General features: G+C 38.1%; 1 protein-coding gene across 1 annotated transcript in view; it reads left to right on the top strand.

Annotated features, from left to right (window-relative positions):
* Positions 1 to 4209: 4209 nt before the first annotated feature.
* The window catches only part of sart3 (spliceosome associated factor 3, U4/U6 recycling protein), a 31306-nt gene continuing 17065 nt past the window's right edge, over positions 4210 to 18450 (top strand). Inside the window, exons 1-10 of the mRNA XM_028825337.2 lie at positions 4210 to 4680; positions 8205 to 8331; positions 8585 to 8689; positions 9090 to 9274; positions 10760 to 10865; positions 10982 to 11106; positions 12696 to 12851; positions 13041 to 13179; positions 14711 to 14818; positions 18239 to 18316. Of these exons, the coding sequence (XP_028681170.2) occupies positions 4474 to 4680; positions 8205 to 8331; positions 8585 to 8689; positions 9090 to 9274; positions 10760 to 10865; positions 10982 to 11106; positions 12696 to 12851; positions 13041 to 13179; positions 14711 to 14818; positions 18239 to 18316 (1336 nt within the window). The 5' untranslated portion in view covers positions 4210 to 4473. The remainder of the gene's footprint in view (positions 4681 to 8204; positions 8332 to 8584; positions 8690 to 9089; positions 9275 to 10759; positions 10866 to 10981; positions 11107 to 12695; positions 12852 to 13040; positions 13180 to 14710; positions 14819 to 18238; positions 18317 to 18450) is intronic.

The raw sequence follows: 18450 nt of genomic DNA, 5'->3' as shown, positions 1-18450 counted from the left end.
CAGTGGATGAACTCACGCGCACTTACTTACCTGCCCGTACACGGAAATTACGTCACAAGTCCTGCGCTGAGAGGATGAAAATCAGAGCGTGCGCCAGCTGTTGCTCTCACTAGTGTCGGTGATGAGTGGAGGGAGGTTCGTTTGTACAATGGGTTTAAGTCAAGGAGAGGTTTGTGATGGGTCGCCACGCGTAAAATTAGCCAAGTTCATCTCTGCGAGAATTCTGTGTTGAGTGATATTCCACCCATTACTTACCGTATTGTTTATTGCGGTGGTAAGTGGACACACCCCGGAAAACTTTGGTTTCTATAAAACTAAAATGTTAAGTATTCGCCGTTTCCAATTTCACAGCTGATTAAACAAAATGAAACGATTGACAGCAAAGACACATGCAATTAAGAGAGATGACAGAATGACATGGACGAGCTTGGGTGGGGAGAATCAATTGTGGAAATAACAGGTGAGGCACGAGGATGTGACGATTTTCAGGGCGAGTGAACTGGGTGGGAGTACCAATGTAGTGTCATAGCAAGAAATATCTACAGGATGGTCTTGGGTTGTTCTCTGTCTGCACTTTCAGTGGACATTAAGAGCTGCTCGGTGCTTCATTGCGTGTTCGCCATTACGGCAAACATTGGATCTGCATCTGTATCATGTGCAGAGAAGATATTGCATTTAAATTAATTACCTCGGCAAGGAAGATTTCTTGTCCCGTTATTTTAAAGTGTTTCAATACTGGTAGTATGGAGGATATGTTTGTTAAATCACTGAGAATCAAAAGATGAATCTAGCTGTAGATGTTTTGGACTTTTTTTGGCAAATTATTTATTTGTTCTGCCAGTCGTATAAAATATAAATAGTACATTGATTTTTAGTGATAATTTAGCTTTTTTTTCTTTTTTAGCACTCAGTTAATTGAATTGTTAAATGGAAACCGTGGTATGTTTAACTATTTTCGATCTCATTTACAAAAATGTTAAGTATTCTTAATGGTGAAGCTCATCTGAAATAATAACAATAAGCTGCATCAATTCATTTTCGAACAACTTAATTTATAAACTGCCACCATTAGTCTGTGACTAAGTGACATTTTATATCCTGTCAAAAATTGGGGAGCCCTAGGTAGGGAAGATGATGATTTTTAAGTATTCTTTTCCTGGATTAAGCCTTTCCACTGGTAGTGATACACCTCAGGAATCTATTCCTGTTTTAAATGTTTTGGGTCCAACCCCCAGGTTCCCCCTTTGTGGTGTTTGGATCCTCTCCCTGTGTGCTTCCCACAGTTCAATAACATGAAGGTTAGGTGGACTGCTGACACGAAACCTGCCCTAGAGTGTATGTGTGTTCATCCTGCCATAAACTGTTGTCGTGCCCAGGTATTGTCGGCACCAAATGCTGGGAAAGATGTCAGCTGCTCTTCAACACTGGGAAAGGTGTCAGCTGCTGTTCAACACTGATCTTAATGAGGAGGTTTGGAAAATTGACAAGAGTATTGTTTGAACAATGTGTTTGTTTCCCACTTTACTCTTGCAGTAATAATGTGTGAGAAATATGCTTGAAAGGAAACTAAAATAGTTCATTGTATGATCATTGTGGTTTGACTTTTTATGACTACGCTGTCATGTGCAGCACTAGAAACCAATATGATAATAATCCTCTTCTTGGGACCCAGTACAGTACCGATGTTCTAATTTGAGTCCTCAGATTAAAACATTTAAGAACCCCTGGCTTGGGCTGCTGGTATTAGCACACATTGGTTTGAACAGAACAGAGAATAAGCTGTACTTCACAAGTTTTTTTTATTTTTTTTAAATCCGAGATATACAAGTCCATTAAGCACGGAGCTGGACAGTTTGACATCTGTGGCAGAGCGATGGGCGCTGAGCAGGCTCCTGTCAATCATGGAGAATCCACTACATCCACTAAACAGTGTCATTTCCAGACAGAGGAGCAGCTTCAGCGACAGACTGCTGTCACCATCCTGCTCCACTGACAGATTGAGGATCGTTCCTCCCTCAAACTATGCGACTCTTCAGTTCCACCCGAGGGGGTAAACGTTAACATTATACAAAGTTATTGTCTGTTTTACCTGCATTTTTTATCACTCTTTAATATTGTTTCCTTATCAGTATGCTGCTGCTGGAGTATGTGAATTTCCCCTTGGGATTAATAAAGTATCTATCTATCTATCTATCTATCTATCTATCTATCTATCATCACAAGTACACAGGTAAATTTTACATGATTAAAAAATGTCACTCCTTGAAGCAAGCGTTTGTGGAAATAAGTCATTACGTTTGTTAGAAAAGCTTGGTCATTCTCCCCCAGATATTGGACAAAGGTGAGGGAGGTTCGTCTGAAACTGCTTAACAACACTTATGCATCTTATCGTGTCAAATTCTCTGAAACCGGTAATCACTTTATAGTATGGAAGACTGAAGATTGGCAGCCTAGTGCACCATGACCCATTTCTATTTCACAGATCCGTTACCATCTATTTGTGGTCATTCACTCTACGGAGCCTGTCACAGATTTAAATAAAGGTTCTTTCCAGGTCCTTCATGTGGATGGGTCTTTTAGGAACCAAAAATGATTTCCTTATGCAATTGCTCTGAAGAACCCCTCTGGCACCTTTATTTTTAAAAGTGCAGTTGGAATTAATTAATTTGCTATTTTTATAGGTGCCCCTGTCTGCTGGCTCTGCAAACTGTCAGTTCCGTCACAATATATATATATATATATTTTATAAAATACATGTTTATATTTATTGTGTATTTATACACTAATTATATACAGTATTATATACTGTATACTAGATGTTTATATTTTTTCATAAATGTCATTAGAATTCTTTTCCTGTTTAACATGTTTTTGTTTAGGTTGCATTTTTTATATCGTGTTTGTTAATTATATACCGTGAAGGACTCATAAAATGTAGCATTATTATAAAAAGCACACTCATTAAATCCCTGTGTCTGAGTTGGTTTCCTCCTGGTGCTCCGGTTCCTCCCACAGTCCAAACACATACAAGTTAGGTAGATTGGTGATACTAAGTTGGCCCTAGTGTGTGGTTTAAGTGTGCGTTGGCCATGTGATGGACTAGCACCCTGTCCAGGGTTTGTTCCTGCCTTGCACCTTGTGGTAGCTAGGAATAAACTTCAGAAGACCCCCACGACCCTGTTCAAGACTGAGTGGGTCAGATATTGACTGACTGACACACATTAAAATGCACATAATTGAAATGATAAAATACCTAAAATACACTATATTTATAAACTGGTTTAGATTTAAGTACGTCGATAAAATATGCCATATCGAATCCGAAAAATATATTGTCCAAACAGTACGGTTTAGTGATTACTACTAGGGAAAGCATGTAAAAAAATGCATGCTCGTGACAATGTGGGCATAGAGAATGGATACTGTAGATGAACATATCATCACATCTGGACCTGAACAGAGACCACACCGTCCACGATTCTAAATATCCAAACAACTATGTTTGCCTCCCATGAAACTCTTCCACCTACGCCTCCTGCTTGATGATGATCATCTAAAGATGTGGCGATTCCCTGTAAAGTGCCAGCCCTGCCGTTACCGTCTACTGATTTAAACAAAACTAAATGTCGCGAGTGCGGACCTGGCAGATGACCACACAACTGACGTCAGCGGGGCTACACTCGACTCCGCCCACTTCTCAGTGAGGTCTTCGACTCGCATATATGGAGTACTGGTAGCGCGTGGACCGAAAACAGCAGGGACATAATTGACATGCCCGAGGCCATTAATATATCCTAATGAATGTAATTTAGATTTAGTAAAAAGTTCTGTAAGGGAGCCTTAAACTAGTGTTGTTTCCGTAGCATTCATTTTCTATTTGTCAGATAAAAATAACATTTATGAAACAGTGTATATACTTATTAAAATGATAATACATTGGTTTTGAATAACACCGTAAACAAATCACTAAATGTCGAGCCAAGTGTACTGGCTTGTGTACATAGTACAATGGAATTCCACTTGCAGGTAACATGAAAATGTGTTCCTAACATCACAAAGTATATAATATCCATTGTATTTAAGGTGGGTGGCACCAAAGAAAAGACTGCTTATTAAATCAACTGCGCGTTTGCGCTCCATTAAAACACATAACCCGCACCTTTAAATATGGCGCTTTTTTGGCCTCGGTACAAACTGACGTCTCGCGAGAATTGAGGGAGGGTCTCGTAAACAACAACGTTTGTAGCGTGCAAGGAATGCAGTGTTCGCCTGCTACCGCGCTGAAGTCCGCATGTCTAATATGAACGCTTTTATATTTTTATACATAATAAACTTGTTTTATAAAATATTTTAACCCTAGCCTAACTTTTATTCACTCGACACTGTGTTTACTCACTTAACGTTTGACTGAGTTTCAGTACAGGCGCGACGTCGGGCAGCTCTTTCCTGTTACCAGGCCAATTGAGGCGCAACATGGCGGCATCGGGGAACGACGAGGATCCCCAAGTGCAAGAGATGGAGGAGGAAGAAGAGGAGGAGACGGCAGGACAGGAACGAGAGATGGAGTCCGAAGATGAAGGGGAAATGGGAGTAGAAGGTACCAATGAGGACGACGATGAAGAAGATTCCTCTGATGACGATAAGGAGAATGAAGCGGAGATCCAGCGTTTAGAAGAACAGGTAGGGGAATGAATGAACCGAGGAGTGCGATGATGTCAGTGCAGATAATCCGAGAGAAAATGCAAACTAAAACCACTCAAGCAAAGCGAGCAGTCGTGACTCACACCGTGATGCTTTATGGTGCCGGGCGCAGTATTTTATAATATTTGCAAAAAGTCACTCGTTTTTTCCATGTGAAACCAGTGTCGCACTCAAGGGAATTCCACTTCATTGTGCAAGAAGCTAATGAGACCGTTTAGCAGATGGAGGTTAAATTTCATCGTAATAGAATCGTAGATGTTTAATAAAACCTGCGAGCTGAAGCGTGCTTCGGCAGCAACCAACCACGCTGATCGGACCGATGTGTGACAGCCCTTCTGGCTGTCGACCTCTGAGACACCATTCACACGTTTATCCCGAGATTTCCGTGCATTCGGTTGACGTTCTCTTTTACTTTTTTGGCGGACACGTGACTTCCAGCATTTGCGCTCCAGTTGTTTTCATTTTTTCCAATTGGCACAGACAGCCGAGGTGATCTGCTCGTGGTCGCACAGCGTCAGTAGCGCGATTTGAACCCACAGCCTCGGGGTTTGAAGTCCAACGCTTTACTCGCTACGTTCAGTAAGCGGTGTGGGTTTTCTTCAGAGTTCTTTGGCTGGCAAACCTGTTTGAAAATGTGTATTAGATGATGTCCATGACACATGTACCTTTATGTAGTGCACTTTTTGCATTGGTCCCCTCAAACCTGTCAGTCCTGCCCAACAACCATTGATTTTGTACTCCTTATGTACACGAGAATGGTGTTCGCTGTGACGTGTGCCACATAAAATACATCTGCATCAAATGTTCTCAATAAATCGGTTACATTAATTGTTCTCCTTATTGTTTTCCAGGGGTAGACCTGCACTATGAATATTATATCAGTGTAAACCATTTGCCCATGACAATTATCATTGTCCCTTTCATCATGTATTCATCTATAGCTATTGACTGTATTATGTGTCCTGTGAGTCTTTATTTTTGTTTATTTTGTTTCTGCTGCTGTATGCATCTTAAGTTTCCCTTAGCATTTAGTTTATTTCATCTTCTTTGACTTCATCTAAAGCACAATACAGAATGCTGTTGGAGTGGCATACTAAGTATGGGTACCCTCCTGGCACAGGACTCAACCCAGATAGCACATTGTTCAATGGCAATGACCCTTTCTATATTATACTTCACAACATTAGAAACTTTGCGACAGAAGTAATGTTTCAAAAGTAATTACAAATCAATGTTACATATTCGTTTTTGTTTTGTAAACAAATGTAAAAAACAAAGTTTTTCTCTTGCCTCCATACCCCCCCCCCCCCAAATCCACCAGAATTACTACAAAGAAAGAGAACATTTGACTTGACTAAAGGTAAACAGTGCATTCACACACCCAATAAGACACTAAAAAGCATATTGCTGTTGGTATAAAGGAGCCCCACTAGCATTTCTTAGTGATTCAGTGGGCCTCTCTTGACGTATTATTACCGGCCTAGTGCCCCATGCCACAGTGGCCACCACAGAATTATAGAAAATGAAAAGGATGTTGCCAAGATTAAAGGAACACAGTCTCATGAATTCCTGTTTGTTCCAAGAGAACTGTAGCCTTTTATTGATGTACACCCCCAGGTCTGCATCAATGCATTGCCTCCATGAAATGCTTTTTGCATTTGCAGCCCATTTGTTTTTGTGCTGGGTTTCCATTTTTATTATGAGCATCCAAATGTGCTTGCCACCGAGCTTTAATTTATTACCTAGCTGGCCAGCCATTAATCCATCATTCCTTTTCCCAGTTTGGAGTGTGGAGAAGCTGAAGTCTGTCTTGGCAGCATTGGGTGAAAGGCAGGCACAAAACTAGAAGGGATGGGAGTCCATCACAGGCTACAGTCCTCTATGCACCCATTAGGGTTTCTTTTAGTTGCAAAGAATTTCCGAATCACATCTGCAGCAACATTGCTGAGAACAGTTTGTACTTACTATGTTTACTGTTCGACTTATTTACTATAAGGTGCATGTATAGATGATTGTTAGAAATGGTTTATGGACTTTTTGCTGGAAGAAATTTTGGACAAATATCTTCCATGCTGTTGTTTTTGTTTTTTTTTGTTTTTTTTGCTGTTTTGCCTTATATTTCTGATATTTACTGTTGTTGTATCTATTGACCTGTATATGATTACCACATTTGTCTTCCTTTGATTCTTTAACATTTTAAGGTCTTAAGGTTATATGGATCAGACTTTAGATTTACAAATGGTTGGTTGGTTTTGTAAGACATTTCAAATGCTTAGAGAATATACCACTTACTGTACGTAGGGCATGGGCTGCTCAGGTCTCATTCTGGAGTGATGCACACTGCTGCCAATTTCTTAATCAAAGGTTAATACTTACTCATTATTGAATTGTATTTATTTATTTCTTATTTACGAGCCTTGTCTCTTCCACAACTTGTAGTCCAGGTTCTTTTGGATCCAGAGCACTTGATAAAAAGACAGGTGTCAGCCTTCAACTAAGAGAGTGACTCCATTAAAATCTGCAGTTTTTATAACCATCCAGGGCAATGACTGAGGATCCCTGATGTTAACAGAGTGGATGGCTTAAGCACTGGAATTACCATAGAAATCCAAAGAATGATGATAAAATCTATTTTGGATCCAGGAAAAACTGTATATCAGTTTTGTCTCTTTGCTTACACTACTTTTGTGATTTAATCCTGTTCAGCACTTTGTGAGCCAGAGCCTGTTTGGCGTCACTGAGTACAAGGCAGGAACCAAACATCTCTGGAGGCGTATCCGCACTTTTTAGAGCAACATAGCGCCTCCAGTTAGCCCACCTGGAGAAAACCCTGTATGTCCTGTGTGGAATGTGCCTTAGATAGTTGGCTGCTTTCTTTTTATTTGTGTATTAAAATACTAACCTCAGTAAACCAATTTCTGTCATTTAAGGTAGTGTTTTATGTAACTTCCTACTCTTGAAAAAGGAAATAGAAATGTGTGATCCAGCACTCCAGAATTTGAATGATTTGAAACAAGGCCATTAAGAAATGATCATGATGTGCCTACAATGTTGACAATAGGTAGAACATTATAAAATAATACAAGGCAACACCTGCTTATTATGTTAAAGCATGCTTGGTGTTTGCTGGTTGTGTAAATATACTTTTGTTACTTTTTATCGCTATTGACTACTACCAGAATGTGCTTTTTTTTCTCTTCATGTTTGTTTTATTTAAAATCGTTAAAGAACCTCTTACGAACTTAAACAGGTGAAATATTGTTTGGGAATATTACAAAAGTTGCAGTTTTTTTTATCTGTACACTAATAATCTTTACTAGGAGGAGTGTTTTGTCTAAGGGTTGTTTCAGAATTGTTTTTATTGTGTTATTGTCTCATCCTTGTTAATTTAGTTAAACATCTGACGGGGTTAGCGGTCTCAATTTAAATGATTTTTTTTGTCATTTAGTATCTAAGGTCATTTAGTAAACTGAAGCTTGTGCTCATATGTCTGTTTGTGATAGCTTTCTATCAATGCTTACGACTACAATTGCCACGTGGATTTGATTAAACTGCTACGGCAGGAAGGGGAGCTGGTGAGGCTGCGACGGGCACGGCAGAAGATGAGCGAGCTCTTTCCTTTAACAGAAGGTAAGCTGAGTCTACCCTGCTTTACTCTTTGATTTAAAAGGCATTCTTCTGCTGAAGTCCCCACTTTTTTTGTCAATTGATCTTCGCTTCATTTCCATGGCTATTTCCTTTTTTTCTTGCAGTAGGTAGATGTGTTAGTCACTTGTTCTCAGAGTAATCTTTCTTCATTTTAGCGCAGGGTCATCCATAGTGTGTAGTTACAATTCATGCCTTTTCATAAATTGCTTTACTGTGTCAACTTTTAATTGCACAGAAATTTGGTTGGATTGGCTGCGAGATGAGATGCGTGTAGCAGAAGACGAAGACGACCGAGAAAAAGTCTGTGAGCTCTTTGAGAAGGCAATCAAAGATTATATATGTAAGTGTGCTGGTGGACTTGGCTTGTTGACATTGAATTACTGAGAGGATTTTCTGTTTAAATAGTAGGGACAGTAAATGGAAACCAAACATCATGTCTCCTCGCACAAATCCTTATATGAACCTTGTATGGAATATTTCTCTCAATTTCATAGCACCTCACAAAATATTTTATGCAATCTAAAAATGTTCATCGTTTTTAGCTAAATCTTCATTAGGTACAAAAGGAATTAAAGTATTCCTTTTGCTGGATTTTTTTTTTTTAAGAATATCACAATTATTTTAACAGAAAACCCTCAACCTTTTATGTATAGATAGGTGGAGATAATATCGATAGCAAAAATCTGTTTCTATATCTATACATCTCTATATATTTTAGTTTCTTATGTCATTTATTACAGGTCCTGAAGTGTGGCTGGAGTATTCGCAGTATTCAATTGGGGGCATTGGAAAGCCTGGGGGTATTGACTCGGCTCGTGCCATATTTGAAAGCGCTCTGACTGCTGTTGGCTTACACATAACCAAGGGGGCTTCTATCTGGGAGGCCTACAGGGAATTTGAGAATGTCATTCTGCAAGCTACACAAGTAAGTCAGAAAAATAATATAACAAAAAAAATTATTATTGGAAAGATGTTTTCTTAAAATACAAACACTTAATTGCAAAGTGTTGGTAAGGCAAGTACAGAAGTTTACTAAAGTTTAGAGACAATATATTAATACAGTAACAATAAATAAATTCAAATCTAAAGCAGTTTATTTTGGCAAAACTCGTACTTTATTCAGATAACAGATTATATACCTCTCGGCTCCAAGCCTAGTTAACCTGTCATGGTTGTACAAAATTAAAATATTCATGAGCTGGTAAATTTATATTAATTTGAATATAACAATTTTAAATTTGTGTAAATGTGCAGCACTATATTCTTAGATTATTGCTTCCATTAGAAATGATTTTGTAACAAAATGCTACCAATTTCAGGTGTTTATGTTGACCATAATATTGAGATTTTTTACATATTTACTTGTGTTGATAAAGAACAAGATGTCCACATTTGCCATGCAATAACTCTTTAATGAATGACTGTATTAAAAATCTGTTCCTTTTTTTTTTTTTTTTTTTTTTTTGAATGGTCATTTTATGACAAAGGTCATATGGAATTCTTGTCTAGGATAAATAAAGTGAGCGGATGAGCAGTTTGTGATGAGATTGTGTTTAAGCTGGATTAACAAAAGTGTTATGAGACAGCAGGAGTGAGGGAGTGGACACTTCATGGAGGGTCTGCCAGAGAGCTAAACAGGGAGCAAGAGGAGGACATTTGTGCCTCGTCAACAGTCAAGTTGTATGTTATGATTGTGGCGCATTCCACTCAGGCTAACATTTCAATATTATTACTGAACTACGGAATTAATTATTAGTGTTCTACAGTTATTCTTTGCTACAAACCTTTTTTTTTTTCCCCTGTAAATCTTACCTTTAATTTTGCAGTAAAACTTCACAAGGACTTAAGCTAAGAAGCTCTAGATATTAAGTAATACTAAAAATGCATGTCTTTATGTCACAGTGAGGAGGTCATAAGTGTCAGATATGCTTTTTATTAATTTTGCACATGTATCATACATTTTATCACATATCCAGGCAAGGCCGGGTAGAACAGCGAGTTTATTATAACATGTAATTCTCTTCTCAAACAACTGATAATAAATGGGAGCATGTCCATCAAATTACTTTGAAAAACCGGTGGCAAGAATTGACGCATGCTCATTTTTAAGTGATGACCATGAAGTTCATCTTTTGTGGATGGGCCCAGCTTTTGTGTATTAGGGAGCTTTAGGTGGTTGTCCTTTCATTAAATTAAGTCAGCCTGCTTTCATACATTGTAGTATGAAGTTGATCAGAAGACCATCTTAGTATTTAGGTTGCAATGGTGAGAGTTGCAAATTTCTCTGAAGTAACATTATGAAATTCTTTGACTATTCTGCATTCAGGATGGAGCAGGTCTCTAAGTAGAGCTTTGTGTCCTTTGAGTGTTTGTCAGCCATAATTTAATTCTTAATTATTTTATTTACTAGCCTCCTCCTGGTAGTATTCCTACCCAAGAGCAACAGAAAGCTCTCAATTCCCAGATGGAACGAATCCACACGATCTTCCGTCGACAGTTGGCTATCCCATCCTTTGGTATGGTTTAGTGATATATTTATTTTTTTGGTGATGTTTAAGGCTGCATTTATATCCGTTTAAGCGAAAATTGTTTGAAACCTGGGTCTGTTTACATCTTTAATCTACCCTTTTAGCTATGGAGACTACGTACACCGAGTATGAAGAATGGTCAGAGAAGCCTGTCCCAGATACAGTTGTGCTTAATTATAAAAAAGCTCTGCAGCAGATGGAGAAATCCAAGCCGTTTGAAGAAGCTTTGGTAATAATTGTGATTTTACTCTTTTTAAGTTCCCTGACCCACTAGTGTATTAAGTAGAGATAGTGGAACCTTGGTTCACGACTATAATTCGTTCCAAAACTCTGGTGGTAACTCGATTTGGTCATGAACCGAAGTAATTCCCCCCATAGGATTGTATGTAAATACAATTAATCTGTTCCAGACCATACGAACTGTATGTAAATATTTTTTTTTTTAAAAGTTTTTAAGCACAAATATAGTTAATTAAACCATAGAATGCACAGCTTAATAGTAAACTAAATGTAAAAACATTGAATAACACTGAGAAAACCTTGAACAACAGAGAAAACTAACACTGCAATAGTTCGCGCTATAGCGCTACCAACCGCTGGCTAAAAACACTTTTTTTAAATGATTTTTAAGCACAGATTAAAAAATGAACATTTGAAAAAATCCGTAATTTAATAAACCACCAAGAAAAGTAACATTGCAACAATGCATGCTACGAAACGATCGCTGTAAACAGAAGTGAAAACAAACACAAGCCCAGTGCATTCTTTAACTGCCTTCCTACCTTATGAGTCCAGCCCTCTCTCTCTCTCATGCTGCCTGTGTGTGTGCGTCTGTCTCTCTCTCTCGTGTGCCTGTGTGTGTGTGTGTGTCTCTCTCTCTCGCGCGTGCCTGTGTGTGTGTGTGTGTGTCTCTCTCTCTCTCTCTCGCGCGCGCGCCTGTGTGTGTGTGTGTGTCTTTCTCGCGTGCCTGTGTGTGTCTCTCTCTCTCTCGCGCGCCTGTGTGTGTGTCTCTCTCTCTCTCGTGTGCGTGTGTGTCTCTTTCTCGCGTGCCTGTGTGTGTGTCTGTCTCTCTCTCGGGCCTGTGTGTGTATGTGTGTGTGTCTCTCTCTCTCTCGCGTGCCTGTGTGTGTCTCTCTCGCTCTCTCTCTCTTGCTCGGAAATGCACAGGAATAGACTGAACACGTACAAACTGAAAGGGAACCTGGCTTGTTCGTGTACCGAGTGTGTGGTCGTGAACAGATGCAAAAGTTTGGCGAACTTTTTGGTCATAAACCGATTTGTACGTGTACCGAGACGTTCGTGAACCGAGGTTCCACTGTACAGCAATCTGCATTGATCTGCACAGTCTTCCCCATTGTCACAGTGGAGAGAAGCATTTGAGAATCTCTATGTCTGTTTAGAGCAAGCTCGGATCAAATGCTGGGTGTCCCAAGTCATTCACTAAAAGCAAATGTCTCATGTTTTAACCAGCATTCCAGTTGAGTTGATAAATTGTACATTAAATGTCAAAGGTAATTCAGTGCAATCAATATGGAAAAACCTTAAGTACTTTTGTATGCAATAGTTAGTTTAAAAATATGAACTTCAGTGAATTCCATGCTAGAACACACTCTGCTGCAACATACTCCTAAGTATGAAATTCTCCTGCTTTAATAATGTCAAATAAAATTCAGGTAATTATGAAAAAAGGCTCACATATTTATAAATGAATTGTTTGGTACGAGCCTTAAGTACTCTGTAATCACAGTTAATTGGACACTGCACCATATTTCATTAATTAATAACACAGTTTAACTAGTTTTGTCTGTTTTCTTATAGTTGGTTGCTGATTCTCCAAAGCTTGCAGAATATCAGTCTTATATTGATTACGAAATGAAAGAAGGAGATCCAGCTCGGATTCAAATCATCTTTGAGCGTGCTCTGTCAGAGAACTGCCTTGTCCCTGACCTATGGGCCAAATACACGCAGTATCTTGTAAGTAACCATTTGATTTATTGAAAAGCCTCTCTTCTACTGACATTAGAGGTTTGGGAAATCTCTTGTGGTTATACATATATACAAGGACTGTCAATTCCACAGAAAAGATTATTTGGTTGGTTACTTTATTTGTTGTGCATCAAGGTCACCTAGATGACAAAATACCTCTACTTGTTTTCTGTCAAGGATCGGCAGTTGAAGATTAAAGATATGGTACTTTCAGCCCATGAGCGTGCTGTCCGAAACTGTCCATGGACTATAGGGCTGTGGAAGAATTACCTTTTAGCCCTAGAGAGACACGGATCTGAACATAAAACTGTGTCAGGTAACTTGAGGCATTGCCTTTTCATGTTGCTTTTTTTTTTTAGGTTTGCTAACTGTTGTCAACATAATTTAGTGTCAAAATGTGACTGTTGCTGGTGTTTTTGGCTCAAGTCCAGTAGTACCAGGATTTAAAAAATGAAATCTTAAAGAAAGACAGGCTTTTAATACAAGGTGTCAGTTATTTAAAGAGCAACAGGACAAAAAATCGTCACCCGCTCCACCCCGTGAGCAAACCTCCACCTGACAAGCGATTACATCCTTTCTGATTGATGTTTCATGTATAATACATTGAAAGTGAGTGGTGTCAGCATTATTCTAATATTGTTACTCTCATAAACCCTTGTGTGGAAGCAACAGTTTGTCACAATAACAAAGCCCTGCTATTTAAATACCCATTAAAAACATCATAATGTCCAGTTCTGATCTCTTGTCAAGATTTGTAGTTCAGTACAGTTGAAATCTGAAGCCTTCTCATACTCTTTTGATGTTGATAATTTTATGTCTGGCTGGACTGTTTGGTATTTTATTTTTTGTAGATCAGCACGTGACTCTTTCAGTTTTCTTTGCTTTGATTGCATACAGCTTTATACACTTTAAATTTATATTTACTGTTGCCAGTTTTATTCATTCCTTCATCCATCTTCTTACCCTGCTTATCCAGGGCAGGGTTATATGGGGTAGCTGGTTATGATCTCCCATTATGGTAATTACTTTGGTACAAATGTGGTTTTTATTAATTAACTTCCTATGAGTGCACTTCTTAAGAAAGGATTGTAAAGCACACTGACATTTTTCAGGAGCATGAATATTAACGTTTCAGCACATACCAAGGAATTGGGTGCTCTTGGAATGGTTATGTGATTTGTTTGCAAATTAGAATAGTAATAAAGTTGGTGTTGTGTGTGTGTGTGTATATAGTAATCAGTACAAGTAGCTTGTCTTTTAATCGAAATATTGCTTTGCGCACCCCCCACCATAACCTATCGTCTATGGTGGAGGAGCGAAAAGCTTTAGATTTGTCAAAGAATTCGATAACCGGTTTTCGATGGATCTCGACGTTTTAGGGTCCCCTGATACCGAAAACATCAATATCTCGATGATGGGTGTGTGTCTGTGTGTCAGTTTCTTGAGGACGGTCTAGTGCTAAAATGGATGAAAAAATGCCAAACTCGAAACTTAAGCCTGCTATGAGATGACAATGGGCTGATTAATGTTTGAGCCAAATCGTGCAAGAGAAAGAGTCACTCTAGAGGAACCCTCAAATACTGTAATTCTGCAATTAATTATGGTTAATTTTATGGTTAGAAAGATCTGCATCAAGAGCAGTAAATATTACTGAAATGTTAAAGAATAGTTTTGTGTAACTTGGTTCGTAGGGCACAAAGCCTACTGACGCTCATGTCCAAGCTTTTTTTTTTTTTGTATTGTTAAGCTGCAAAACCTGTATACCATCTACAAGAAAATGCTGACTGTATATTTTTTATAATTGTTGCCACATGCTTATTATTTTTTTTTTTTACTTTATTTTTCAGATACCTTTGACAAAGCAATAAATGCGGGATTTATCCAGGCTACAGACTATGTTGATATTTGGCAGGCGTACCTTGACTATCTAAGGAGACGAGTGGATTTTAGTAAAGGTATGAAGTCTTGTTATGAAGATGATAGCGCACTTCTGATGTTAGGTAGGCAGAATTCAGTTTCGACTAATAAGTCTGCTCAGTGAAGTGGGGTGCTGCCCTGGTTTCTTTTTCAAAGATTATTCACAGACTCCTAATCTGCCTATACTCCCAATTATTAAAAAATAAGTGTGTGTGTGCGTGCGCGTGTGTGTCTCTCTAAGCTCCCCTGTACATGGAAGCACTTCGAAGTGCTGTTTAGACTGAAAGCACGTGTGTGCTGTAAAGACTCCTCCAGAGAATTCCTACAATACTGAGACACAAAGCAGGTCAGTCTGTTAGTGTCTAACCTGGTGTTTGCTTGTGTGTCAGAATAAGCTGTTTAGATTTAACAAAAAGCTCTCATTTATACACACGTGTATGTGTGATATACCACATTTGATCTTAGAGACAACTATGGTGCCGAATTGGAAGAGCTTTGGATCTAGTTCTGTCAGTGTAAAGGAGTACAGCGAGATGTACAGTATTCCACCCATTGGACAGAGACAGTAAGCCCAGTTTTGGAGGTAACTGCAGAGGTCCGCAACACAACTTAGTTGCACTGCATCTGCTAACAAGTTGTGACCAATGGGCTGTGTCGTTTATCTTTAAGTCCAGCCCATGCATTGAGGAGGTCTTGCATTGTAGGTGCTGATCCTCTATCTTTTTTCCCCCCTCAGGTGTATATCCTTTATTAATAGCTGAAATTTTAATAAAAAATGTCTGTTGTATTTAAAGTTTTTCCTAATGTAGTGCGTTCTCCTATGATTGCTTCTTGAAGGCATAACATTCTTTACATGTTCAACAGTTTTAACTTCCACGGCATGCCAGCCAATGTTGTTGTTACTTCATTTACTCACACTGCTAAATTAACACTGAACAGTAAAAAGAACAAGAGCTCTTTATGGAATTGTTGATTTGCTGTTTTACTCAAAATATGTGATTGACCACATGCATTTGGTAATGATTCTGTCTTGTTTATACAAAAAGATGAATTCTTATAGGGTCACATTGTAATTTTTACTATAACTAGGGGGCTTCGCCCCCTGCTCGCTTTGCTCGCCAAACCCCATGTTTGGTTTTCTGGATACACACTTTTAAGATTTTTTTTTTTCTTTGAATTGTTGCTATTTCATTAGTTTCACTTTTATTTCAGAACTTCTGTAAAAACAAATTTGTAATCTTGCGAGTCCCAATATGCTGAATCTTTTTAATGAGGTCAGGATAGGTTTCTCTGTTTGGAATTTCAGCACAGACAAAACGCTCTACATCATCAGCAGTTAATAATTTTTTTTTTACAAAGTAAGAAAGTAAGTCGAGTCCTGCATTGGACTCCTGTCTGTAAAGTCGTGCTATTTTCCTCTCACAGTTCCAAAAGTACATGGGGTTACCAAGGTGATACCCCAGCTTTTGTCTAGGTTTTTGGACAAGGGCTAGACAGAACGTTTTTGACTCCTGGGGTAAATGTAGCTTTTTAAATTAGCAGACAGATAAATATATATACATGAACAAAGTAACCAATAAATGCATGTGCAGTAAACTCCATTTTTGAAATTCTCAAGATTCTTTATTTGTCACATGCATAGTTATACAGGACAACACGCAGTGAAATGCATCGTGATCCGTTTATCAAAAACTGTGCAAAGTTAGAAGAATATCAGTTAGATTAACAAAAAGTCATAGACTGAAAAATAACAGTATAGTAGAACATAATAAATAAGTACAATTATGTGAATAAAGTAGAATTAAGTGTTAAGGTGCAATAGTGTAGTAATTATTGTGCAAAACCAAAGTTAGACTGGTGCATAGTTAAATGAGGCAGTTTGTTTGCGCTACTGCGATCTTTACTTTCTTTTTTATATTTTCTAATTTTCCTACTTTCATATCCTTTACCTTTCTCCACGTGTATCATGCCATTTTTTTTGTTTTGTTTGTTTTGAGCCTTTCTAATTTCACTGGTTTCATAGTCTCTAACCTGCTCTGCATGTGTTTAGCGCTAACATTTGTAAATGTCTTTATGAAGTTCTACTTTGTCTTTTACTCATTGTCTTTTAATTCTGAGCCGGACTGGACGTGCTTTTTTTTCAATTCCACTTGTTCCGGGCTGATAATTACTTTCCTTATTTTCTGAATTTGCACTTTGATTATTCTTTTTTGTTCTTTTTTCTGTCCAACGCATTTGAGTCTCTTTTCTCCGCGCTGCTTTCTTCTTCGCTTATATGTCGACATTTAATTTATAACGTACTGTCCTTATACGCTTTATATGCGCTGAGAGCCCTGGATCTGTGTGTGCTCCAATCCTTCACAAGACTGAATGTTTTGCTGCCTATTGTCCTATTTGATAGATTGTAAATAGGGCGTGTCTTTGGTCTCGCGGGTCTTTAAAATGTCTCCAGAGAAGATCACGTATCGTAGACTTGCTTTTTGCTGTCCAGGACAGGATTTCTTTTTATAATAGATAGATAGATAGATAATTTTCAACACAAATTTAAAATGCATTGATGTTTGTCTGGCAATGCTTTGCTTTGTTTTTGGATCATTGTGGATTAAATATAATACCAGCTTGTATATTAGTATGTGTCAAAGAAAACATTAATTAACATGTTAGGTGGTGCAGGTTCAATATACTGCACCTCTTAACTGCTTATTTTTATTATGCAACAATTCTAACCTCCCAATACAGTTACATGTACGTGAGCAACAACTAAAGCAAGAGATGACTGGCTCATTGTGCTCTTTTCTTGGCCTTCATCTGCGCAGCAGTGCACACCAAGTTTTGTTCAGAATTGTTACAAGGAAGTGGCTCACTTGTGCAAATGTTAAGACATGTTACTGATTTTATTTCTTCACTGTGTGTAAATGTTAATTCATATCTGAGCTAAGGAAATTTCTTCAAATGCTGAATGTCAGTGATTTAGTGTTGAGTATAGTGAAGACATTGAAGGTGAAAATGCAAATGTTCACAGCAGAAAGTAACATTGATTTGCATTAGTTCTAGGATACATCAGACTCTTAAAGGATTTTAGACTGATGAAAATATATATGCTACTTAAAGTTTTCAACATTTGAGATTTTGTATTGCAGTGACCAAGGCAGCTTTTTAACAAGGTCATTGGATTATTGGGCTTTGATTTGTTAAAATAAACTTTGCACTAGTCAAGTGTGTGTTGCAGTGTCTTTCCTACTTGAAACTTTACTGTCTCCGTTTTAGATGCAGGAATTAATATAGTACTTAAATATTTATAGTTTATTTCCACAGCATTGTTTAGTGTCTACATGTGTGTGGTCTTTATCTTTTTGGATTGCAACTAGAAATCATAAAGGTCCTCTGTAGTATGAAATTGTGTTAAAAGATAGTCGTATTCATTGTAAATAACACTCATTATTTTATTTGCTTTATAGAGTCATCAAAGGAATTAGAAGAGCTAAGGTCAACTTATGCCCGGGCTCTGGAGTACATTAAACAAGATGTGGAAGAGCGTAAGTGAAGTTAAAGTTGCCTTTATTTACTTATTGCTTATTACTCTAGGCTCACAATCAAGGTGAATGAATTAGTGATATGAGACATGTGGGCACCGTTGACATTCAAGCAGGTGTTTTCTGTAAATGCTGTT

This window comes from Erpetoichthys calabaricus, chromosome 18, assembly GCF_900747795.2.
Source record: "Erpetoichthys calabaricus chromosome 18, fErpCal1.3, whole genome shotgun sequence".
In the NCBI taxonomy this organism is placed as follows: domain Eukaryota; kingdom Metazoa; phylum Chordata; class Cladistia; order Polypteriformes; family Polypteridae; genus Erpetoichthys; species Erpetoichthys calabaricus.
The sequence above is the reverse complement of the archived record's forward strand: the minus strand, read 5'-3'. Positions and strand labels throughout refer to the sequence as shown.